This window comes from Gorilla gorilla, chromosome 1 (genome assembly GCF_029281585.2).
Source record: "Gorilla gorilla gorilla isolate KB3781 chromosome 1, NHGRI_mGorGor1-v2.1_pri, whole genome shotgun sequence".
Lineage (NCBI taxonomy): Eukaryota > Metazoa > Chordata > Mammalia > Primates > Hominidae > Gorilla > Gorilla gorilla.
In genome coordinates, this window is record NC_073224.2 from 70883854 (window position 1) to 70911640 (window position 27787).

The window sequence follows — 27787 nt, forward strand, 5'->3', positions numbered from 1 at the left end:
GTGTTCATCAATGGACGACTGAATAAAGAAAATGTGGTGTAAATACACTATAGAATACTATTCTGCTATAAAAAAAGAGTGAAATCATGTCATCTGCAGCAACGTGGAGGGAGCTGGAGGCCATTATCTTAAATGAAATAACTCAAAAACAGAAAATCAAATACTGCATGTTCTCACTTGCAAGTGGGAACTAAACGATAGGTGTACATGAACATACTGAGGGGAATAATAGACACTGAGGACTACAAAATGTGGGGAGGGTGGTGGCGAGGGTTGAAAAATTACCTACTGGGTATATGTTCACTATTCGGGTGTTAGGTACACTAGAAACCCAAACCTCACCATTACACAACATATCCAGGTAACAAACCTGTACACGTGCCTCCATAAAAGTAATTTAAAAATAAAGTAGGATAATGTGAATAGGACAGAAAATGAGGGGTGTTCTTTTAAATAATGCTATCAGGAGAAAGAGGCATTTAAGTAGATAACTAGATGACTTAAGGAAAGGAGTTATGACCAGAAAAAAAGAAATAACTGAATCATAATATCAAGAGATAGAGTAAGTACAGAGGCTAGCCAAAATTGGGAAATACATTTGGGATAAGAGAAGTAAAGTAAAGGAGGCAGAGAAGGAATAGAGATCTGTCAGGGGAGAACATCATATCACAGATGCTCAGGGCAAGAGGATTTCAAAAAAGCAAAATGATCCATAGTGTCAAATTTTACACAAGGAAATGAAGACTGAGGCAACAGTCATTGTAATATATGAAGAGAACAGTTCTAACTGAGTGAAAAAGAGAAGGCCTGTACTTAAGGAAGAAGCAAAACAGAAAGTAGAGTTTGGTTCATGATTTTGCCTCTGGACAGGGGAGACTTGATCCCTCTCCTCAGAGATTCCAAAATCTGGCATCTTGAGACATCATATCTATGTCTGATTTGTTCTTACATTCTCATTGCTCATAGCATAGAGTCTTGCTTATAAACCTGTAACATGAGTATATGAGGTGTGTTCGAAATTTTTTCTGTTAGTGGAAATGGCTTCACTATTTTCTTTTATTTTAAAAACAATACCTACACAGTAAACAATAAGATAAGACATAAAAGAAAAAATATTAAAATTATCCATAATCATACTATCTAGTGATTGCCATCATCAACATTTTTAGGTATGACTTTTTCATTTGTCTAGAAATATGCATACATAAATGTAAATGAATATATTTTTAAACTGCAATCTTATCAGACATATACTTTTAAGAAACATTGTTCAAATTAATAATTTTACTTACTTGTTTTTATTTATTATTTAAATTTATTGAATTCATTATAATATTATTGCATTAATTTGTTAATTTAATAAATATTATTTGAATAAATAACGGCCACATTTTCACAAATGCATTCACTAGTTCCTGAAGACTTTCTCCTTTTTTACAGATGATATTGATATTCAAATTTTAAATGATTTAACTATATCATGTGTCTTTTTCCTAAGTTCATAATAAAAATAATTTAATGAAATAACCCAACAATCATATTTTAAAGTAAATAAATTTCTTGTGTCTATTTAAAATTATGACTAGAATTCTGAATTTTTTTTCCTTTCTCTTCATTCAGTCACTTATACCAAAGCTGTTTAAATTATGTGGTATATGACTTTAAAGTACATTTTTCTTCTGGGGTCTGCAGCAGGAAAGAGAAAGCCATTTGTAATTTTTGTCACAAAGCCAAATCATGACCAAAATATTACAAGGGAGCTCTCAAAAGTAGCTCATACCATCTCTCAAAAGATTTTGCTTTTATAACCCTATTACAGTCAATTCACTCTTGGAATGCATAAGGAAACCTGGAAAATATATGAAGCATGGACTCTGTTTCCATTTATTTATCCTGGGTCATAAGGAAATTTCTCAAATAAAATTTCCTTTACTTTGACTCTTAACTCTTTCATCTCCCCTTTGCTATTGCAGAATCAGAAGCCAAAACTAGATCGTCCTTGATGAATATTTTTAGGTTGAACCAAATGCAAGCAACGATAAATCATGATATATGTTTGGTATTTAAATGGCATTTGCAACTTAATATTTTCATGGAACTGCTTACTGCTTCATTAGATAAGCTTACTGTTTTCAAAGCCATCCATTGGTTCATAATATACAGAAATATTTAAAATAAGACCTTCAGTTTTCTTCATACTTTGTATACTAAATGGTTTAAACTACTTAAAAAAAAAATTCATATGTTTTCTCCAAAGGTTTAAATTACCTTTAATTGATACAATTATTTCTTCTAGAGATAATAGCCAAGGCTTTTCTACTTTAAAATAATATGTACCTGCTGTGTTTAGCACAAAAGTTATAACTTTTTCTTTCAGATAGATAGTAATTATGTAATGGAGTTCCTGGGTAGGTAATTATGAAAAGTAAGTTAAACAATTATATAAGATCTTCTATGTCTAGAGATTAACAACAGCCAATTACCTTGGCCCAAATTATTCAATTATCATTATTAAAGAAATAATACTATTGTGTTTTCCTCTCAATTACATAAATGTAAGGGCAGCAGGCAATTCTTGTTCTGCAGAAAAGATGTAATAACAAACCTTTTGCATTTTTCTATTTTCTGTGAGAGTTAGTTGCTTATTATTCAATCACAGGGCTTTTTAACAAAAAAGCTTTAAAAGGAATATCTTAAAATTAAATATATAAAATATGAAAGGAAATATCCAAATTGTTGAGGCTGTGTGAAAACTGCTCAACAGAATTTTATTTGTCTCATCATTGCTGATTTTTTGCATGTTCCCTTGTGTTCCTTTGCAGTTCCCAATGGGTAAACTTCAAGAGATCATGGTCAGCAATTTCAAAGGCTAACTAGTTGTTTCAGTTTTAAATATCAAGCATCTGGGACAATTTTTCTCAATTCAAATCTTTAGTTTCCACCACAACTCCAGTAAAAATAAAGACCAAATGAGGAGAATAGGTACTCTCTTTCAAGACAGTGTGGATTTTTAATGAGTTTTTCAAAGACTTTGAGGTTGACACAGTAACTTTTTGGTAGTTAAGATTTTTACAAACCCAGAATTAGCAATGCAGGTAATTGACTGATTCAGTTATCTCTAACATCTCATAGTCAAACTTGATATTTTATTTAGCTTCTAATCAAAATAGAGTCAGCTAAATAAATAGGTTTATTTCTTTTTCTATTTCATTTGGTCCTGTTGAAAGCATGCAACTTATTGGCTAGTGTTTACCCTTAAGTAACATTTCTTTCTTTTCTAAGAAATATTCCTTGAAGCATTATATAAGCTTCTTTGTCCTTAGATATAGGTCTTCTGTGCTTTTTTGGTATTTTAGGAAGAAGTTTTAATGAGTGATGTCCATTCTGTTTTCTGAATTGTATACTAGGGATCAGATGCCATGATTGTCTTATGGGATAATACTTTCATACTGAAACTTACATTTCACAGGCAATGAGTTCTGTTGTGTAGAGATGATCCCACTGCACATTACAGAATCTATTGCTGCAGTTTATAACTAGTGCTTCAAACAGTTCCCAGAGCCCATATACAAAATCATGAAATGAAAGACAGGCACTCTCATTTTGCAGGGCTTATCCTTTTAAATCATGTATTCCCCACTTCCCATGCCATATCTGGTCTCATCCCCTGCTGTTTCAGACTGCAGGAGAGCTCTGCTTGACTTTTGGTATATTTTTTCTAAATGATATTCTGTTGAGAGCAGTCATCTCCATCCATCCTCTCCCCCCAACATTTGTGAGAAATATTATGTACTATGTACTCTTTAAATGTCATTATGAGAACTGTTCACATGCTCAGAAGCCTACAAAGATAATATTTTAAGCAATAAATTAAGGACTTCATTTTTTGTTTTATCTAAACAAATGGAAAGTACACATGGCTTCATTTAAGCATATTCCTGACCTATAAGCACTCCCAGGTGCCTGGAAGTGAAAAGGTAACTATGTGACTGGAACATTAGCATTCCTAGCACATACTCACACAGACAACATGTCAATCTTAGCACAAAAAAAAAGAGAAAGAAAGCATTCCATTGAAACTAAAGTTCAGGTATGCATTCCTTTTCTGTTGTGTTTGTGGATGTGGAGACCTACATTTATTTTAAAGAATCGGCTCTGAACATCTCCATTCCATTTTCCACAGGTGAATTCAAAGAAGGGATAAGTGGAAACATTTACACATTGTTTTCACACATTTCCTGTAGCTCTCTAGAACATTATAGTTGTCCCTGATACATTTTCAAATTTCAGAGGAAACACCCGTTTCTACTTATTTTCAAGGTCAGCAGTAAGGTTTTGTTTTGAAATAATTTCTGGAGTGAAACTCAGGAATGGGGAAAAACAAAATGGCAGATTCCTAATTTTAGAGCACTAACTGTCCAAAACCCCAATTTTCAGAGTCTCATCATTGAGCCCATATGCAGAAAGCTCATGGTCTAAAGTCTAGTCCTAAATGGCCATTAGCCAAAATAGCGGGAAGAGGCTGTGCCAGATTCATACTCCAGCAAAGTTTACAGTTTTTTTAAGTATTGAACTCAGGGAAAAAGTAGCAAGAGAAATAAGTCCAGTAATCTCTAATCTATGAGGCTTTTCATTGCCAGGATTTGAATTTTTCATGGATGTGTTGCAAAATTGTCACTTTATTTTCCTGGGTTCAGTTTATTTCCTTTGAAATACCTAGTAAGCTCAACTCTCCTCTGCCTATTAGAAAACCAAAAACGGTCACTAGAACATTTTGACTAGCATGTATCACTAAATAAAAATAATAGCAGTTAATATTCATTGATATGTTCTAAACCCAACAACACTATGAGGTAGAAACTATCATTCTCTCCATTTTACAGATAAGGAAACTGACACACAGAAAATATCTGAGGTCACATGGCTGGGATATGAGCCATGGTCCCAGAGCATTAGTCTTAACTACCACACAATACTGCTTGTGCTGAATCTTTTCTGTTTACCCCTCCAGCTTCATTTTCTAATAATCATTTGCATCTGGCTTTGCACCCTGGGATGCTGACTTTTTTTTTTTTTTATGAGACGGAGTCTCCCTCTGTCGCCTAGGCTGGAGTGCAGTGGCACGATCTTGGCTCACTGCAACTTCTGCCTCCCAGGCTCAAGCGATTCTCTTGCCTCAGCCTCCCGAGTAGCTGGGACTACAGGCGTGCGCCACCACGCCCAGCTAATTTTTGTATTTTAGTAGAGACAGGATTTTACCATGTTGATCAGGATGGTCTCAATCTCTTGACCTCGTGATCTGCCCACCTTGGCCTCCCAAAGTGCTGGGATTACAGACGTGACCGCAGCCAGGGATGCTGACTTTTATGGAACACCTCAACAGGGCTCCTTGGTTCCCTAGCTTCCAGTTGGATTTGGGAAAATGAAAGGCACCAGGAAATAAGAAGGGGTTGGGCACATATTCCCCTGGTTCTATTGTTATAGAGCTTCAGTTACTGATACCCTGCCTCTGTAAAAGAGAATTACAGAAGTAATTATTTATTGAAATGCTATTTATTGCTTAATTGTACATTTGAAAATAACTTAAAGAGTGTAATTGGGTTGTTTGTAACTCAAAGATACATGCTTGAGAGGATGGCTACCCCACTGTCCATAATGTGCTTATTTCATATTGCATGCCTGTATCAAAACATCTCATGAACCCCATAAATACATACACCTACTATGCACCCACAAAAATTTAAAAAATAAAAAAAAGAAATGTTTTTATTGTAATGGTAACATCTATTAGAATCGGACCAATACAACAGGCTGGTAAGTTTTTTTCGAGGGAAGGGAATGTTACAAGATATGAGTTGGCGGAGGTGGGAAAAAGGATAGGGAAGCTCAGGACAAGCGAATTATCTAAATAACAGTGATCTTTTGTGTTAGCTTCTTTGACACAGGGATATAGCATCTGTGAGAAACTTTGAGATTTCCAACTTGGACTTTTTCTTACACCAAAAGGAAGCATTAATTAAATCAACTGACAACCCACCTAGCATATAAACAATGGAATAATACTGCAATAGTTTAGTTCCTTGTCTGTATTCAAAGGTGAATTAAGGACATCCTTGAGATGTATTGTAAATTGTGTTTCCAAAATGTAATACCATACAGTGATTTATAGACCACTGATGCTTGGCCAAATAATTTCTTCACTTTGGTTTCCCTTTTATGTTAAATAAAGATGAAACAGTCCTAGATCTTCTATTTAATCAGTTTAAAAAAAAAAAAAAAAAAAAAAAACAGAACGCAGTAAAAACTTCACTTTAACTTGAGTGAGTTTATATAAAATATATCCCCCAGGTTAAGAAACTGATTAAATAGGTTAAGAGAGTAAAATGTAACACTACACTTTCCTTTAGGAACAGTAGATGAAGAGTCTTGAGTAAAATGAAAGGACTCAGTGCATGTGTGGCTTCCTTGAAGTTCTTATGTCTATTAAATGTGAAGACACCAGTATAGCATCTATTTTCCCTAGAGTTCGTAATGTTTACATAATAGAATAATTTGGAACAGTGAGAAAAAAGAAATGACTAAATTACATGCCAAAAATTTTGCAAATCCAATTTTAACACTGTCACAATGCTTCCTATTAATAAAATCTTCTGTGGTGGTAGCTTTCTTTAAGGAATATATTGACTTGTACAGTTCCAGTAGGAGCTTCACAATATTTTTTTTTTCACACACAGTGAAAAAAGAAAAGTGTCCAGCCTCTTCCTGGATTCTTCTACTCAGATTTATTTCCCAGTAACAATCAGACATCTAATTTCTAGCAAACATGATGGCACAATTTTCCCCACTTTAAAAGCATAATACCAACACTACCAGTGTTATAATAACACTAGTTAATATTTACTGGGCACTACTCTGTGCCAGAACTTGTGTGGAACATTTAAGTGCATTATCTCACTTAACCTCAGAGCAAATTTCTGAAAAGGATAATTCTATTATCTCCATTCTACAAACAGGGAAACTGGGACTCACAGATCCCATGTCACAAAGAAATATACAAGTTTTATCATTTAAGATGCATTTACTTTAAGGTAACTGAATACTCAACTCAAATTGGCTTGAACAAAAAGATAATTTCCTGAACTCTGGAGGTTTAGCAGTAGGATGGGTTTGATTGTTAACTTAATCCAAAATACTCCTAGCTAAAATTCCTTTGGTCTCATTAGCCCAAAGTAAGTGAAACATCCTTTCCTGCAACAATTGGTGAGGTGGTTAGAATTGCTATGATGGATAGATAAATAAAGCCTCAGCCCTATTGTTGGCATCAAACTCTAGTTTATAAAAATGGACAACTTTAGCAATGCTTCTCTCTAGTGCTATTCTGCAATAGCTAAATTTAAAGATTAGAATATCAGTTGATGATCCAGGAGAGAAACACTAACAACAAGCCAGGGGGTTAAGTTTCTGTAATATATCCATATTTATAAAATTTTCTGAATTTACACCAAATTTTTATAAATTATTCTTCTTACAAATTATCTGATAATTGTCAGAATTATTAAAAATTATTAGAACTATAAAAATTATGTAAAATATCATGCTGTATTAGTGCTTTCTCATGCAGCTATAAAGAATTGTCGGAGACTGGGTAATTAATAAATGAAAGAGGCTTAATTGACTCACAGTTCTGCATGGTTGGGGAGGCCTCAGAAAACTTATAATCACGACGGAAGGGGGAGCGAACACATCCTTCTTCACACAGTGGCAGGAGAGAGAAGTGCTGAGTGAAGCAGGGAAAGGCCCCTTATAAAACCATCAGATCTTGTGAGAACTCACTCACTATCATGAGAAAAGCATGGGGGAACTGCCCTCATAATCTAATTACCTCTGATGAGGTCCCTCCAATGACATGTGGGGATTATGGGAACTACAATGTAAGATGAGAACTGATTGGGGGGCAGTGGGGGGAGACACAGCGAAACAATATCACATGCCATTTAATAAACGCTCTAGGGCTTATAGTTTCTCTATAGGGCTTAGTTTCTCCATTAAAGGCACTATATTATTTCAGTTATATGTAACTCAATTTTCCTTGGGTATGTGGATATAAATGGAGTCACATTCCCAGGACACACTTTTTTTGTTGTTGTTGTTGTTGTTTTTCTGGCTGTGAAACCCACTACTAATAAAGTCCTATGGTTCTCCTTAAATTTAACCCCATTTGTTTTGGAATTTTTTTTTTTTTTTAGATGGAGTCTCACTCAGTTGCCCAGGCTGGAGTGCAGTGGTGTGGTCTCAGCTCACTGCAACCTCCACCTCCCGGGTTCAAGTGATTCTCCTGCCTCAGCCTCCCGAGTAGCTGGGACTATGGGTACGTGCCACCATGCCCAACTAATTTTTGTATTTTTAGTAGAGATGGGTTTTCACCATGTTGGCCAGGCTGGTCTCGAACTCCTGACCTTGTGATCCACCTGCTGCGGCCTCCCAAAGTGCTGTGATTACAGGCGTGAGCCACTGCGCTCAGCCTGTTTTGGGAATCTCTAAGTGGTGTCTGACTGCTCACAAACAGGTCCCATTGAGCAACTATTCTTTCAAAAGCTTAGGTGCCAGCCATGTGTCTTCTTGCCTCTTCTGTAATACTTCTGCTGGGAATGACCATGTCCACTAGGCATGGCATATTCAGCATACTGGCCCCAACAATCTATCTCTGTGCACTGCACACCACCACCACCTCCCACCCAGAAACTCACAAAACTCTAAGCAAGTGATATACAAGCTGATGTAAGAGAGAATGCTATTCTTCCTCACTTAAGTCCCACTTAATGCTTTTCACTGTACCCTAGAGTCTTACAGAATTCCAGGTTGAAGACAATTTCTATGAGCAGTTTTTCCTTCTTTAGGTTCAAGTACAGTGTATGAGATAAGACAAGGAACCCAGTGTCTGAGAGAGTCCTGCACTGTTCCCCAATCCCTTTCTTCCCAGGTTCCCAAATTCTCCTGCAAACATTGAGGCAAATTAACTGTTGAGGGCTCCCTGTGTAGTCATCAGACCCTTCCCAGGAATTTCTGAGTCACTAGAGTGCACACAATATAAACCTAAGCCATAACCCTCTCTAAAACTGTTTCTTCCAAGAATACATTTTTCAGATTAATTTTATAAATCTATTTCAATATGTTGATTAAAAAAATTTTTCGCTAGATTCTTTGCTCTAGAAATTTGTAATGTCCTATTAGTTCCACCTTGATATAATAAGAACTCTTTAGCTATAAGAGAACTACTGAACCATTTCATTTAAGACACAAAGGAGTCTGTCATGAAATTAATAGAACTTGTAGAGATACAGTGACCACATGAATCAAATATGAATTATGCCATGGCACACGTTTACCTATGTAACAAACCTGCATATCCCGCACATGTACCCCAGAACTTAAAAAAAAAAAAGGACTAAACAAAAAATAAAAATAAATTTTAAAAAACCCTTATCTTTGTATTGGTATGTTCCTAGAAACTTAAATAAGAGTCAAATACATAAACAGGTTTAAAAAAAACATCATTATGAGTGAGGCCAAGGAAAGACAGCAAAATGGACAAAGAAGAAATTATGGGCCAGACGCGGTGGCTCATGCCTGTAATCCCAGCACTTTGGGAGGCCGAGGCGGGCGGATCACGAGGTCAGGAGATTGAGATCATCCCGGTTAACATGGTGAAACCCCGTCTCTACTAAAAATACAAAAAAAATTAGGCGGGCGTGGTGGTGGGCGCCTGTAGTCCCAGCTACTCGGGAGGCTGAGGCAGGAGAATGGCGTGAACCCAGGAGGCAGAGCTCGCAGTGAGCTGAGATTGTGCCACTGCACTCCAGCCTAGGTGACAGAGTGAGACTTCACCTCAACAACAACAAAAAAAAAAATTATGACAAACCTATCTAAAGGACTTTTTAAGAAAATACTAAATTTTCTTACAATATAATTTATAAATATTATCAGTTTTTTGATAACTAGTTACTAGTCATAGTTTTTTACTTTTAATCTTAGAAACCAAACCTCATCAGAATTTTGCTCAATAATTAACTTTTTCGCATTCTACTTCAGTAACCAGTTCAGCCTCATTTTAATAGTTATATGAAAGTTATTCATCAAAAACACAAATTGACCTTACTGAACAACTACAAAAATTTTTGATTCCAATAAAATTAAGCAGTTAAATTCAATTAAATTTAGCAGTTTGTTGCTATAAGTAATACAATCTAAAAATTAACATTAAATAAATATACCTATATTACTTCACATTATTCAATGCCTTTATTGAACTGTGGCCTTGGAGTTATACCTTTTGGTTAAAATTGTTTTTGAAATCAAATCTGTCATAATTAGGCTGGCCTAACTGATTTTGATAAGGCAGCTGGTAATAAAGTAGACTCCCTTTATTAAACTGACCTCATTAACTTGTTTTTTGTCCAGATGGAACACTTGACCAGAACTTGTAGAGGCAATTTCTTCATAGACTTTATATCCAATATGGGTCCTGTCATCACAGTCTCCAGTCAGAACAAATACCACCTATGATTAAAAAAAAAAAAAAAGAAACAGTGTAAAGGGTTTCCAGAAATAAAAAAATATGTGTATTGACTACCTATTGTGTTACATTACTGGGCAAGTAGAATATGTGAGTGTGTGTGTGTGTGTGTGTGTATATGCTTATATAATTATTGACTTTATACTCTGTTTAATAGTGAACCCAGATAGGAACATAGTGATTTATATTTTAGAAGTGTAGGCTAAAAGCTGTAGAAGTAGAAGTGAGACCATGACTATGCTAGATCAGAGAATGACCTCAATTCCTCACCCCTCCCTGTATCACTCAGTCAAAAGATTCTGAATTCTTCTCATAAAAGAGGTAGAGCTTATTTTGTCATCTGTGAATCTAAGCTTGTCCATGTGACTTCCTTTGGCCAATAGCATGAGGCAAAAATGACATTCTACAAGTTCTGGGCTGAGACCCAAGAGGGCTTGTGTATTTCCATTTGCTCTCAAGTGTTTCTGCCATGGCCATGAGAAGGACATGCCTAAACTAACTTACTGGTCTCAAAAAGAGGGTAAGACAACTATGAGGCAAAGCCAGGTCTCCTGACAGTCAAGCTTAGATAAGCAAAACCCACACTATTCCCTAGACACACCAGTGAGCAAGCCTGGCCTAGATCAACTGAGTTCTGTGAACATGTGAGAAATAAATGCTTATTGTTTTAGGCCATTGAGTGTTTGAAAAGTTTGTCATGCAGCAACAGCTGATACAATGAATAACTCTGACTCAGGCATGATTCCACATCGGAGATAACATTGGAATATAAGCCTTTTTTGGTTAGGCCTGTGTTTTGTCAGTTATAAGGAAAAGATGATAACAAGTACCTTAATTAATCCCCAATCATGTCTTCTCCATACTGAAAACCAAGACATTCATATGGTATGTATAACTATCACATATATGTTTAATATGTTTAAATCAGATGACATATACATATTGGAGAACATACATGTGGATAGATAGTTATAATTATTGTTATTGACCACACATGGAAGAGTCAAAGAGAACAAGCAATCTCTTACATACTGCATTTAGACAGAAACGTTTGGGGTTGATTCTTACTCACTTGTGACTGTTTCTGTTGGATAAGTTGCAGCACGTCATGGGTGAGCCGGTAATCTTTGGACCGAGCATCAGTGAAAACATAGATGAAAGAACCAGGAAGAGAAATTTCCAAGGCAATTTTTATAGCTCCGATACTCATTTCTGGGCAATCACCACCACCCTGTTGAGTGGAGAGAAAAATTCAATTACGTCATCAGCAAAAACAATTGAATATTTTGGTTATAACAAGGTGCTTTGGGAGTTTTAGAACGAGCAAGTTTTCCTTTTTATTTTCTGTCAGTTTGGCACTTTGTTCAAGAAGGGATGGAAGACATGTAAAGTGATATGAACTAGAAAAATGTGTACTTAAGGATAAGTTAGAAATTCACCCAAAACACACAAAATAATAGCTATATATTTTAAAAATTAAATGTCTATTCACTCTGCCCTCTCTTACACGATGATCTCATACACCCCCTCTTCTCTTACTTTTTCTCAGTCTTATTTGATGACCTTGCTTATTGTATTGAGAAGACAGAAGCAATCAGAAGAGAATGTTCATAAGCTCCCACCACAATACCTGTTAACCTATCTGCAGAAGCAGCCAGATGCCTGCCTTAATCGTGAAGCACTTGCTTGCACTCATGGCTATGCACCCATGGCTAAGGCTAACTACTCACCTGGGAACTAACCAAGGTGATCTCTCTACTCCATCACACTCTTTACTAAATAATTCCAGCATGGCATGTCTCCATACTCCTTCAAACTTCTGCTCACTTCATACCTACCAGAGAAACTTTCCCTGACTATCTGACATAAAATGCATTCTGTTTGTCATTCTTTTCACTCTGACTCTGTTTCATTTTTCCTATTAACCTATAATCTCTGTGTTTTATTTTCTACTTGAATAGGCTCAATATGTTTTCCTAAACAAAAACTGTTCCCACCCTCAGAGCAATTCTTGTCACATTTATTTCCTTCATAATTATGTGGATTGGTACATGAAATTGTGAGTTTGCTGTATTTACACTTTTATACATTATATTTTAGATTCAGAATTATATCCTGTTTGTTTCCATGTCATCAGCATTGTTTAAAACCACAGGTTTGAATAATGGCATAACATTCTATTATGTCTATATTCCATACTTTAGTCAACCATTTCACTGCTGTTGAAATATTAGTGCTCTTTCAAATTTTACTTCTCCATTATAAATGGTAGATAGACAAACAGACAAACTGACAGCAATAACTATAGGGCCAAGGGAATGGACTTTTGATCAATATAATTTGAGCAATTAATACATAATTGCTGAACACCCTGCTGAGATTTGGGCATCCAACAACAAATAAGCTAAAATACCTTGTCCTGAAGGAGGTCAGGGCCTAGAATAAGCAATCACATAAAAAGCAGGGCAGCTTGGGATCATGTGGGCTTTATGGCAGCAGAGTGCAACAAGTAAGAGCTCTTTCTCAGAAAGAAAATAGTTATTTATGAAAGGAGTAAGGCTTTATCATTAAACTCTGGAAATCCTATTTGATTTTCCTATTGGGTCTTTCAGCAGGCTCCAGCAGTTTCATATTCTGATACAGATACCGTGAACACCATAGATCTAATCAGGGTCATAAGAATCAAGTATTAGAATAGTTTACAATGTAGCTAGCCTGGATGAAGTGGAGAATCTTTTCTTGTACTGGATCCTGATCAAAACTTACAGCCTTTGAGCATTATTTGTTAAATAGGTTGAAACAGAGCATCAGGTGTTAAAAATTGACTCTAAAACTGAGAGATTCATTAAATATTAGGTCACTTTCCTAATTGCATGGGACTAGAAGATGTAGTAACCTGATCTTCACTTTGGAAAATATACCAGCCATAGATTCCCCAAAATGTTATCGAGTTAGCAGTCCTTTCTCTTTTTGCAGAACTTATCTCCTACCTCCTATCACTTATATGCATTTTTGAGGCATTTAGTTTAACAAATAACACCGCTCTCAACAACTTGTATATTTGTATCTTTTGACCATACTTATCTCTCAAGTTCTAACTTTACATTTTCAATTTCTTGTTAGACCTCTATTCCTGGGTGTTCTATATGCCTCTCCAATTTAGTGCATTTAAAACAGAACTCATATTTTCTGCTGTGTCATCCCTAGTTTTGTTAACCGTGCTATCTGCATAGATATTTAGTTTCAAAACCTGAGTCATTTTTGACTCCTCCTTCTTCTTTCATCTAATCAGTGGTCATTCATTCGACTTCCATAAATCTGTCCCTTCCCTTTCTCTTCACTTCCCACTAGTCACTTTTCTTATCACTAATTTTATTACATGTACAAACTCCTATCTGATTTTCTGCTTTTTCTTCCACTTAACTTTATTTTGCCTGCAGTAAAGAGCTATATACATCACGTTCCTACTTAAAATATTTCACTACTTGTGTTGGATCAAATAATCTTTCTATCTCCTGTTGCTCCTTCTCCACAAATTGCTCCCTTTAAGCTGAGATTCTTTTTTTATAGAATTTTTAATATTATAAATGTTTAATATTAAAATAGGGAATTTTTAATATTCCCCTTGCTTCACACCTTAATGCCATAACAATTTTCATTCAAGTAGTCTTTCTACTGCTCTATCTCTACCGTTAAACACTTCTCAACAAAATATGCATGTCTAAATTCTTCCATTATTGTATAAGCTCATTGATGGCAAGGAACTGTGCTTTGCTGAGTCCTTGAATCCTCAGTTCATAGCACAATGCTGGCTTAATGACTGAGTAAATATTTTTCAGATTAAACTATTATCTCACAATGGTTGAGATAATATGCCTTCCCCTCTTTAAAGCTTTGTTTCCAGTCAAATGTGCTTACTCACTCTTCAGATGTATTCTACTATGCTTTACACTTTAGTGGTACTTAACATATTTCCTTTGCATAACAGTTATTTGGAGGGTTATCATGTGCAACAATGACCTTGAATGAAAATTTATGTAATAGGAAAGTGGGAAATAGACAGACATGTTAGTAATTTTGGTATATTGGATAGAAATAATCTTTACTTGCAGCCAATTTTGTATAATCTGTAATGGATATTCTGGGATGCTTAAAAAAATTTAAATTCCTATTGTATATTCAGAAGCTTAGAGAAAAACATTCCTCAACTGCGCATGACACTGTGCACCCGAGTGTGAACCACAATATAATTTATCCATTCTACAAGCATTTGTTGAATGGTCAAGTACACAATACAACTCCATGGTAGTATAATTCTAAGGAGAGATTAAATATCTTTTACTAATTGTCATGTGTGTACCAACATACTAGGAGAAGTTTTCTGTCTATGGGCCAAACATGAGGACAGCTAAGAAATATCTAAAGGCACATATTAGGAATAGAAGGAATGATAAACCTTGTCCAGTTATTGAGTGAGAGATCCTCTCTGAGCCGTTTGACTTGGGTATAAATTTGCCCTAAGAGGACCTATAGATGCCTACTTCCCTAGGAATCCTGAAACATTACCCAGGAGTAGACTGTAGAGACCACTAGAATCCTTGAAAGGACTCCAGATGAATTAATCCCATTGGAATCTCCCAGGAACTTCAAGCTCAACCTAAAATTGAATGCAGCCCTAAAAAAATCATGTACTGAAATAGGGTCTCTAAGACTACAAACATTTTTCAGCCTATAAATTTGAATAAAGCAGTTTAACCACATATTAATAAAATCAAGATGGTCAACAACCTTTTCTGTAAGTATTAGAAGCACCTTATTTTCCTGGAAAAAAAAAAAAAGCCACTTTGTGAAACATTGGAGCTTTATGTATATGAAGCTTAATATTGGTTAATAATCAAAGGAAAGAGTTTGGTGAGCTGACACAACTAAAACCCCACAGAGAATTTCACAAATATCCTTTTATTTCTTGGACTTTTATAATATCATATACTCTAAAATGAATTATTTGACTTTTATGAAAGAACTAACAAAAAGTCTCAAAGCAGCCAGGAAAATTGGAGAATGTCAAGTAAAAAGAGAACATTTTAAGCCAGGCATGGTAGCGCATGCCTGTTGTCCCAGCTACTTGGGGGGCTGAGGTGGGAGGATCCTTTGAAACCAGGGATTCCCATCCAGCCTGGGCAACATAGCAAGCTATCTCTTAAAAAAATAAATAAATGTTTAAAAAAGAAACACTTTGACTCACACATGTCAGAAGCCAAGACTGGATGTGCTTATATATCCTTCAGGAGTGCTCTATGTAGCTTAATTATATTTTTCCTGCTATGGAAATCAGTGCAGTCTTTATAATAAAAATGACTATTCTGCCCCAAATTTCACATTTGCAATATAATCTGCAAACACAGATTATATTGTAATCATATTGATTATAAGTGTTCTCAGGAATAAAATTCTTCACAAAATAATACAGTATATTTAAATTATTACCTTTCTGCTTCTAGCTAACTGAAAATTAAAAGTAAATGTTAACTAATAATTCATATCTTAATAAAGCTATGTGTTTATCTCATTGTGGATAGAAGGTCCTGAAAAGAAAAATAAGTTTATTCTTTTTCCAAAAGAAGTTAACATACAGTATTATCTTGTTATAAAAGCTCTCTATCTGATATTTCAGTTCGGTTTTCTAATAATTTTAAATCACAAGTGGCCATTAAAATGATCTATGAGGCTGGGTGCGGTGGCTCACACCTGTAATCCCAACACTTTGGGAGGCTGAGGCACACAGACTGCCTGAGCTCAGGAGTTCGTGACCAGGCTGGGCAACACGGTGCCCTGTCTCTACTAAAATAAAAAATTAAAAAAAAAAATTAGCCAGGCATGGCAACGTGCGCCTAGTCCCAGCTACTCAGGAGGCTGAGGCAGGAGAATTGCTTGAACCCAGGAGGCGGAGGTTGCAGTGAGCCGAGATCGCACCACTACACTCCAGACTGGGTGACAGAGCGAGACTCCATTTCAAAATAATAATAATAATAAATAAAATGATCTATGGAAGAAATGCTTTACCTCTGCACTAACACAGTAGCCACTACCTGGCCTCATGTGGCTATTAAGCACTTGAAATGTGGCTAGTGAAAATGAGAAAGTGAATTTTTAAATTTTAATTAAAATTTAAATTAAAAAACTAAAGAAATGCTAATTTTTATATTGATAACATATCAAAATATTTTGGATATATTCAGTTAAGTAAATAGATTATTGAAATTAATTTCAACTGCTTTTGAAATTACATACGTAGCTCACATTATTTGTTGGACAGCACTACTTTAGAATAATATATTTGATTGACTTATGTAGACTTAATTTTAGACTGTTAATTGTAAGGTTGTTGCTTTGATTAAGTCTTTCATGAACTTTCTTTCCTGGTAGAAGTTATTAGAGGCAAAATTTAAATTGCTTTAATTTACTAAGGATCAAGAATCAAGGTACAACTTACTCCAAAAATCTACAAATTATTCCCTTTGCTTATATATATATATATATATATATATACACACACACACATACACACAAAGTTTATAAACAAGGATTATATATATACACACACATATATCAAACTTTATCATATATGTATACATACACACACACACACACACACACACACATTTAACCCACTGGTTTCTTTATAGTGTTTCTCTCAAATCATCAACTGACTTTCTGATCTTTAAGTTTAGCTTTAGCAGAACAGGACTAGGCTGCAGAAGCATTGCTAAAATTGTTCATTTTTATAAATAAGCCTCACAAAGTCAGAGACTGTAAGTTGATTTGTGTCAGCTGATTTAAAAATTGGAGGTAATGGAAATGTGACTGAAACTATAAGAACAAACTCTTGTAAGTTTTATTTCCAAACTTAAGAAAAAAAAATTAATGCTGGCCAGGCATGGTGGCTCATATCTGTAATCTCAGCAGTTTGGAAGGCCAAAGAGGGCAGATCTCTTATGCCCAGGAGCTTAAGACCAGCCTGTGCAACAGAGGAAATCCCCGTCTCTAAAAAAAAAAAAAAAAAAAAAAAAAAAAATTAGCTGGGTGTGGTGGCATATAGCTGGCACGTGGTCCCAGCTACTCAGAAGGCTCTCGGTAGGTGGAGACTGCAGTGAACCATGATTATGCCACTGCACTCCAGCCTGGGCTACAGAGTAAGACCCTGTCTCAAAAAATAAATAAATAAATAAATAAATAAATAAATAAAATAAATCCTTTAAACGTCTGCAGCAGTTTCATTTTGACCTGAATACCAAATAGAAGAAATGTAAAATCATAATCCATAAACATTTATGATGGAAGAAGTTACAACTGAAGAATTTAAATCTATAAAAGGTCTTATTGATTTAATCAGTACTTTTCTCGGTAATAAGACACTTTACCTGTGTTAATTCAATAAATGTCTACTCTGAGCCAAGTGCTGAGAGAGTATTGTCACAAACACTATGTTATTTATTCTTTACATCAATGGATAAGGTAAGTATCACTTTTAACATGTTTTATTGACAGAGTACTAACTTTTGAAAATCCTTTCTCAGGGTCACACAACTAGTAAGTGAAAAAGCAGAGATTTGAACTTAATTATGCCTGGCCTGAAAATTCATGCAAACTCCCGTGAGGCATTTTATTACCTTCTTGAACTTCTGTGACTATAAGCAAGTAGCTTTCAGAGACACTGTATAATCAGAGGAAGAAAATTCCATTCTTCTAGATACCTACAGAATATTGTTTATTCTTCTTTTGTGGTATTTAATAAGATGTATTATAATTTACATTTCCTCCTACTAGATCTCTGTTTTTTGAAGTACTTAGTAGGTGTTCCATTGTTGTTTGATGAATGAATGGATAAATGACTAGTGAGTACATGGGTGAAAGATTTTGCAAAGCAATCTTGACATATTCTAGGTACACTTAACATACTCAGCCTGAGCTTGACTTAAGCCTAGCCCATCCCATTTCGAGTAATACAATTCCAGAACTAAACCTTCTAAAAGTACAAGTGTATAAAGCTAACTCCCCCTATGTTTGATCTCTCCCCCACACCCCTCTCTGTCCTGGCATACAGTCAGGATGAATAATCAACACGATAAAACCAACATGGCTATGTAACTATATTTCCTAAAACCACAGAAACATGCACACACACACACACACACACACACACAAATGAAAGGTATAATGGAGATGAACTGTATAATGCATAGAATTAGACAGCTCCCTAAATGCATTTTAGAAAGGGTCTGAGTTTGTTAACCTGTGCTTTTATTTGAACCCTGAAATATAGATAATTAGTATCGGTATGCACAGTACTGCTCAATATTTTGATTGACATTTTATCTTTATAATTCTACTGATGCCTACAATTTACTAAATTGCCAAAGACCTTTCAGATAGAAAAACGTGTACTAAGAAAAAACAGAAGCATGTGAGCTTTCACAGTAAATGTTGCTCCTGGAATAAAAAATATTTTTAAAAAACTGTAACTTCAGAGTTATGGTGATAATTATGTTTACAAAATGAATTCCTGGAAAACAAGATTAAATAAGAATGAATAGAAATCTTATCATTCAAGGGAGTATTAAAACACAGATTATCTTGCTGTCTTTTCTAAATACAAGAGAGTGTAGGAACGGCACTGGAATAAACTGAAACTTTAAACTGTGAGAGGAGTTGGAAAAAAAATGAAGTCCCTGTTCGAACCCTAATGGGAAAATCTACATCAAATGATGGACCAGAGAGACCCAAGAATGTTAATCTCAGAGCAAGCATGCTCCCATGCCTTATCATTTATCTTCTAGTCAACCTATTTCAATTCTTCTATTCTCGTCTTTTCATTGAACTCGTTTTTATATCAGTTGTTTTCCAGATGCCTAAGTCTAAACAATAAAAATTGAAACTTTTTTATAGACTCATGACTAAGTTCAAAATAATTCTTATTGGCATTACAATATTTACCCTTATTCTAACATGAGTGTAACCTACTAGAGTTTGCACTTAGTTTCAAAGTCAGACTACATCCTTTTCACAGGGAACACCGATGTGTGAAATGTCTTATTTGTGTAATCTGTCCCTTACCTATAAAATTTAGGTATGCAACTCAGTATCAAGCTGAACAACAACAAAAAAAATTCCTTTTTTTTTTTTTTTTTTTTTGAGACAGGGTCTAGCTCTGTCGCCCAGGCTGGAGTGCAGTGGCGCGATCTCACTCACTGCAACTCCACCTCTGGTGCTCAAGAGATTCTCCTGCCTCAGCCTCCCGAGTAGCTGGGATTACAGGTGCCCGCCACCATGCCTGGCTAATTTTTGTATTTTTAGTAGAGACAGCGTTTCACCAGGTTGGCCAGGCTGGTCTCAAACTCGTGAACTCAGATGATCCACCCACCTCAACCTCCCAAAGTGCTGGGATTACAGGCGTGAGCCACCACGCCTAGTCTAAAGCTGAACAAAATTTTACAACTCTCAGCTCTCTTTCTTAAAATACAGTTGTGCAATTCTTTTACCAAGAAAACAGGATGTACATGTGAAAACCATTAAATTACATTGAATCAAATTTAAAGTTGCATAGAAGCAAATATAAAACAAATTAGAATAATTACAGAGTTCATCAGTGACATGTGCTGGCTTTTATTACTTGTAGAATATATTGCAGGGATGTACTGAGAGACAATCAGAATATTGCAGAGCCCAAACCTCAAATCTCCAAAATCTAAATAAAAGATGTTACATCCCAGACAGTCAAACTATGCTGCTCTTTGCTACACATTCACTGATCACCAAACAAGCTCAAAGAAGGTGAAATCCAAATTAAAGCATCAAAGAACTGCTGACCACAATTCCAGGCACAGTAAAGGTAACAATTACAACAATGTCCATGCTTTCAGATTATCACCTGTCACTGGTAAGGATTTAACTCATCGGCAACTGATCTTTCAACTCGTTGGACCTTCTTTCAAGGGAGCTAGTAGAGCTTAGGTGGGTCTTCAGGGGACATGTTTTGTTGGGTCTTTGGAGAAGGTTCAGTTTGCTTCAAATAAAATATTTACAAAAACTGCACTATGTACCAGGCACTCAATATCTTGATTAGCAAATTAGAAAATGTTGTGCCTAATACATTAAAAAAAAATCAAAAGTTTCATAATTCACATGAGTTATAATGGACAGTAAGTGGTCCTTTGAAGAGGGAAATAGGATGGAGATAACCAAGAATAAAAAGAATAACGAAAATACCTTCTACTTATCAGAAGACATGTAGAAGCAGGCAGGGTTAACCGTAGGCAAAAATGGGAAACTAACAAATTATATCTCAGTATTCTCAGTCACCCTTCAGTAACCATCCTCTTCTCAGCTTCTTAGAGAATTCTTTCTTATCCTCTTCAAGGATTCGGTATCTTTTTATTGTGACCTTCAAAATTAAGACACTGCCATTGCCCTGGTTGGAATGGATTCCTGGTCCCACCTAACAAGTGGTTCCCTTGTTTGCTTAGGGAGCAAGAGCCAGAGGGGGCAGGGACAGGGTCTAAGAAGGTCTTACTAGCCAATCATCATTTGCTTATTCAAGGAGGAAGCATTCACCATACCTATACTTGCTCTGAGCAGACCTTCTTGCTCCCAGTTCTTCCTCTCTTATGATCCTTCTCTGGTTTTCCTCTCTGCTAGTCCAGACTCTAACTAGCCATAGAAATTTCTCTCTTCCTTCTGCTCCAACACTCACATATGGATTCTGCATTCTGTCTAGCACATTTGGTATTATCTTTGTTATTAGCTAGTTAATGAAGATTGGAATGCTGTGACTATTTAATGTGGTAAAAATATATTTATACTGCTTGCGTAATTTCCTCTCTTGGCAAAATGGAAAAATGCATTTTTACTAATAAAATCATTATGATTTACAAAGACATCACATTATAAGAAAGTTTCAGATACGCAAATTTTACATTGTTTTTAGTAGTCATTTAAAAAATGATGAAATAAGATCTTAAAGGCGATGACTACGTATATGATAGAGCAAATAAATCAGGATTTTAAAAAATCACCATGAATATAAAAGGATAGAGACCTAGTTAAACATTTATGTAAGGAAACCTGAGGGACTTAGCTGATGACAGAATCAGTATTCAATAATGTAATATGCCTGCCAAAGAAAGCTGATACCAGCCTCCAGCATTAAAAGAAGCTCCCCAGACATTGCTCCAGAGGAGTCCCCCAGGTATCATCTGGTGACAAAATCCAGTGCTATCAAATCTTTAACTAGTGTTACTCAGGTCTGGAGTACTGACAGGTTGCTGGAAGGGATTCCAACATCTGACAGGGTAACTGGACAAGTGATATTCAAAATCAATTCCAATACTAGGACTCCACAATTCTCCTGAATTTTTTTTTAAGGTCTAGGAATAAAAAAAGATGCTTTCTGAGAACTAACTGCTCCTACCCAGTTTGGATAGAGAAAATATTCTAATTTTCCTTTATGTCCATTTCACTGAAAATGAGTTTGTTTTTTAGCTGCAGCTGCTAGCAACTCTGAAAAAATGAGATTTATAGTTTTCTCTAGGAATCCTGTCTGTAGATCAAGGACACTTCTCCCAAGGAAACTGTTTTGATCTCCATCCTTACCATCACCTAAAAACTAACAAAATCAGATTTAGTACTTATTGTGGGGAATAGAACAATCTGTTGGTTGCCTAAGCAGCACATATGGATTGAATCCAGGCATCATAGTTTAGTGTATTCTTTCTCTTAAATGTTATTTGGCCACAGGAATCTGCAATATTTGCCACGCAATGACTCATGTATTTACCCTTAAGGATATTCCCATAGATGCACACTTTGAAAAGAAATTCAAGAAACTTCCCATTATAATATCCACCCCACTCTAATCACCTGTATATTCCATTTTGAAAAAGTAATCCAACAGTCAAAATAGCCTTCAATATTCTTTGTCCTTTGAAGTTTACACAAAAGATCATTACAATATCAACAACGTGTTTGCTTCTGGATAGGGTACCTAAATGGATACCTAAAAAAGGGTCAAACATTCCCATTCCTGTCCTCCACTGTCTTGTCGCAGTCTCTATTCCTTGTTCTCTGGGGATGTAGGATTGTTTGTCCCTCAGAGAATTCTTTACTCTAGCAGAAACTCTAATAGAAAACTTGAACTGCAAACTAAAGTTTTAATAGATGCTTCATTCAGGTCCAAAGAAATTTCAACACTAAAAACAAAAATCAAAACACTACCTATGAATGTACCTACAGTACATACAGTACCTTTCAATATCTTAAACATATTTTGTTCTTGTTTTTCCCCAAAGTGTGCATGAGTTTAAATAAGCTTATCATACTTAGTACCAAGAACATTTGCTGAGGAAAGCCAGTGATTTTATTATTAACTTTGTCATTTGCTACTTGGTAATTTTTGGTGGGCCAATTATTCAAAGTGATTGGAGATAGAAATGAAGTAAAAATATTTGAGAAATAAATTCATTTTGTTGAGGATGAGATCAGCCCTAGACATACATCTGTCTTTAATTCTTTACTTTCCTACTTTGAAGTAACATACAAATTATATAAATAAATATGTTAACTTGATTAGATCAATAAGGTTATTTAAACAGACATTTAGAAGGAAAGTAGCAAAGCAATAAAGGAAACTGGCTTTGGCATTAAATACCTTGTTTTGAGACCAGCTTTGCTACTTGCTATTTTTGTGACCTGTGTAAGACATGTTACCTAATATCAAAAAGCTTGAGATTCCTCATTTATAAAAAGAAATAGTAATATTTATGTGAGTATAAATTGAGAAAATGATTTTAAAACACTTGCAAAATCTTTTGCAAGGCACATATTCCAAAACTGTTGCTCATTTACGACATAAATATTTGGGGATTATTTCCCTTAAAAGAACTTTGGAGTACTAGAGCTAGTAGTAGCAATAGATAACATTTATTGAGCCTGTACTTTGGGCCACTGTTCTGCTTGAAGGTTTATACATACTATGAGTTAGATGCCTTATCATACTTTCTTCCCTAAATTAAATACAAGCCAGTCCTCCCTTAAAGTGTGTGTGTGTGTGTGTGTGTGTGTGTGTGTGTGTGTGTGTAGGATATTTGTAAGCAAATGCATGTTATGAAAACTTAAATGGAAATTAAAACTACTTTTCTAAGTTAAATCATGTCTAATCATGTCCAAAAATGAAAATCAAACCTCTGATAGCTCTACATTATATCTATGTCCATGATGACATATAATGCCTTTTCTTTCCTTTTTTGGTTTATTTTTAAAATGTATTTGCTTTCTTCATTTTTCTAGCCATATATGTTTTTTAAAAATTCATATGGAAGAATTCTCTATATATCTAGAAATTAAAGTTACAGTTTTATACAATAGCATTTTTTAAAAAAACTAGAAATTAGATAAAGTGTATACACCAAATTGGCATAGTAAATTATTCTTCTAAAATCATCATTATCTTGTTCTCCTCTTTTTAGCAGTCTTTGCCTATCTGAGGGTATTTCATATTCTCTAAGGACAGTTAATTCTATCAACTGTTCTTCTATAGAAAACATTCTTTTTCCCCTAACCTTAACCTGCCGAAGTTTAAACCCATTTATTCTCCTGGACCTCACCCTATCATCTTCATAACTCTACATGTTGCTATGTGACAATGCTTTTCCAGATATTTTTAATCATATTCCTACTTTTTTAAAAAGTCAATTTTATTAAAAGACTTTACTAAGGAAACTTAAATTATGTGTGAAGCTTTTGATTTGGGGGATCAACAATATATACTTTATTATATATTAGTCAAACATTCAAAGTGTAAACACACACCCCCCCCAACACACAGACATACACACAACCCCTCAAAACACCAAGTTATTTCTACAATAATGAGATTACAATGCCAACTTTTGTATAAATTTAGTCGTTTAGACTAAAGATATGGTAATTGGGACTCAGATGGTGTCAAAAGAAATGGAGAGGAGTCAATTGATTTAAAAGCTATTTAGAAAGTTACAAACAACACTCACTAACAGTTGGACTGACTATAAGGGGTAAAAGTGCAGGGTGTATTAAGGAAGTATCCAGATATTTGGCTGGGTAACCAGAATACTATAACATCATTCACAAAGGTAACAAGGAGGAGACAAAAGCCAAGGATTAAGGACCACATTTAGGGTACTGGAAAAAGAACATTCATGAATTTCATTTTAGAAGGCCATTGTGACATCCAAGGACTGAAAAGAGGGTCTGTTCCTCAGGAAAGAAGTCAAGGCTAAAGCATATTTACATGGTATGGATGATTTTACCTAAGGAGAGGACAGAAAATGAGAAAACAAAAAGGAGCCAGTTTCAAAACCTTGAGGAACACCAATATTCAATGGCCAAGTGGAAGGAAATGAAGTTTCCTAAGAAGTTGAGTAGGAAAAATGAGATTAAAAAATGAAACATGGATGAGGGAACAAAGTGTGTCAAGCAGGAGGGAGAGTCCAATGTTGTCAAAGACTACAGAGATGTCTATTCAGTATGATGAGGACTGGAACATTTCCATTGCATTTAGCAAAATGGATATCACTGGTCACTAGCTAATGCTACTTTGATACAGTGGGAGGAATGGGAACTAGATTGAAATAGATTGAAGAGTGAATGGCAGAAATGGGAGTAACGAAATGATAGCAGTGAACATAGACAATGCGGTTGGCATTGAGGGAATTGAGAGAATAGAAATTATTTGTAAGAGAACTTGAGAAAAATACTGAAATTTTTTGTTGTTTATTTTGTTTTGTTTTTTATGGTTTTGTTTGTTGGGATTTGTTTGTATGTTTTTGAGACTTGAACATACATATTTAAAAAACAATGAAAACTTTTTTTTTGCTTTCTTTTGGAGACAGGGTCTCACTCTGTCACCCACACTGTAGTGTAGTAGTATCATAATAGCTCATTGTAGCCTCAAACTCCTGGGCTCAAGTGATCCTCCACCCTCACATTTCCAAGTAGCTGGGACTACAGGCATGCACCACCATGCCCGGCTGAATTTTTTTTTCTTTTTTAGAGACAGGGTCTCACTATGTGCCCAGGCTGGTCTCAAACTCCTGGCCTCAAATGATCCTCCTGCCTTTGCCTCCCAAAGCAGCACTGGGATTACAGGCATGAGCTACTGTGCCCAGCCTCAATAGGAACTCTTTAACAGTTGAGAGAAACAGTTTGATAGTGTTAAAATCCCAAGAAAGCCAAGGAATTGAGATCAAGTGAATAAGGATAGGATAGGTGCTGGATGGAAATGGGTTATATGTTACATATGAGGAAGCAGAGGACTTCATTTGTTTGTGACTGTGTGTGAAAATGAGGTCACTTGCTCTGAGTAGATCATCTGCTGAAATAACCAGTAGTAAAAGGATGGTGAGATATAGGTTAAAGGAGAGTGAATAAGATTTGGAATTGTCACTGAGAAGAAAGGAAGATTTTATTGATCAAAGAAACATAGTAACATCATGGGAGTATTAAGAGTCCATTTGAGTTAGGTGGCTATGAATTCACCAGAGACTCAAAGTGTCATGTTGTGAAACTTCAACCACATTTGGCCACTCGTGGATAAGCATGAATAATGCAGACAGTTGAGGTCATTCAGGAATGAGGTTATGCCTTTTGAACAGAAAGGCAATGGACAAAGGAGAAAAAGCAGTGTTCAAATGATAAAAAAAACTCTAAGCTAGATTAGAAGAAGTGAAAAATAAGAAATCTGATGGCCTGGGAGACAGTGTAGGGGTCAGTGGACTGGAGTGCTTGCTGAGGGTAAGGGAGTGGTTGTAGTGTAAAAAGTTGCACCAACCCGCTCAGTGCACAGGTAATTGTTGATTAAGATGTCTGAATTATCTAAGAGAGGAAACAGATGATAACAAGATCTAGGGGATGTTTGTGGAAATAGATGACTAAGAGAGAGTGAAGAAAAGGTCATTGAAGATAACTTGTAGGTCAAGGAACTGAAAAGGGACTATTCTGACTAGGTCATTCTCATAAATGTTGAAGTCACTCAGAATAATGGCAGTCCTGGGGAGGAAAGGCAGCCAATGAGGCAGGTACCGATCGCCAAGATGAATGATGGGAAGTGGCCAAAAAGTCTGAGGATAACGGAGGCAGAGACCATAGAAGGTAGTATAGTGAAACAGCCTCGGAAAAGCACATTTTTTAAATGAATAAATTCAGCACCAGAAGAAGATGCATAGCAACTTTATCTCTAAGTTCTGTTTTCAGAATAACATTTAAACCAATGTGATTCATCTTCTCTAATAACCAAGTTATATGTACAGTCAAACATTTCATATGGCTGACTTATAGCAGCATAGAATATCAAAATTACCTTAGTTATGCCATTAATTTTAGGGGAAAAGGATTATTAACTGTTCCTTATATTTCTAAGCAAAAAGACTTATCTAGAGCAGGGGTCAGCAAACTTTTTCCTTAAAGGACCAATCTGCTACAACTACTCAACTCTGCCGTGATAGTGTAAACCAGCCATAGATAGTAACTAACTGGTGATATTTCAAACCCCATCTGTCCTATTTCTGTATCTATTGTTCAATTCATTCCAGACTCAGGTCGAGGGCTGGGGGATGTGGCAATTATTGGGTCCCTTAAAAAGCCAACAACTATGTCTTTTAGATTTAAAAAATAAAGAAAATCAGCCAAAGGCTCATGATTTTCCATTCCCCCAAGAGAACACTGAAAGCAAGCACTCACCTGAACATACAGTTCTCTGAGTTCATATTGAAATTTCTTGGGATCTGTGGTAATTGTCACTGGGCCAATTTCTGTGAAGGTAAAAATAACATAGGTCAATAAACAGTAATCAATGGCATTAAAGACTTTCTTGTGTTTATAGATGTCTTTTCACCTTGCAGTACATGGTTACTTATTAATAAGAAATAGTAAAATACCAAACACTCTTTCTCAATTTGTAGCTACCAGAGGATAACTTATAATTTACTGTAAAGTATGCATATCTAAAAGAGTGAATTTTTAACCATAAGAAATGCAAGGAGGAGTAAAATAGTCACAGGACAAAGAATCAGGAGAGCACAGTTCCAGTTCTTTCTTACTCTCATCAGTAAATATTTATTAAGCACCACTTTGTTAGAATTTAGATGAATCACTTATTCGTCTATAATTCAGTTTGCCCAACTT

At 35.5% G+C, this 27787-nt stretch overlaps 1 protein-coding gene across 2 annotated transcripts in view; it reads right to left on the reverse strand.

Moving 5' to 3' along the window:
* The window catches only part of HMCN1 (hemicentin 1), a 454854-nt gene that overhangs the window by 314662 nt on the left and 112405 nt on the right, over positions 1–27787 (reverse strand). For both annotated transcript variants that reach the window (XM_055367497.2, XM_055367502.2), the window contains exons 2-4: positions 27344–27414; positions 11646–11804; positions 10435–10557 (exon numbers count right to left, since the gene is read on the reverse strand). In XM_055367497.2, the coding sequence (XP_055223472.2) occupies positions 10435–10557; positions 11646–11804; positions 27344–27414 (353 nt within the window). The remainder of the gene's footprint in view (positions 1–10434; positions 10558–11645; positions 11805–27343; positions 27415–27787) is intronic.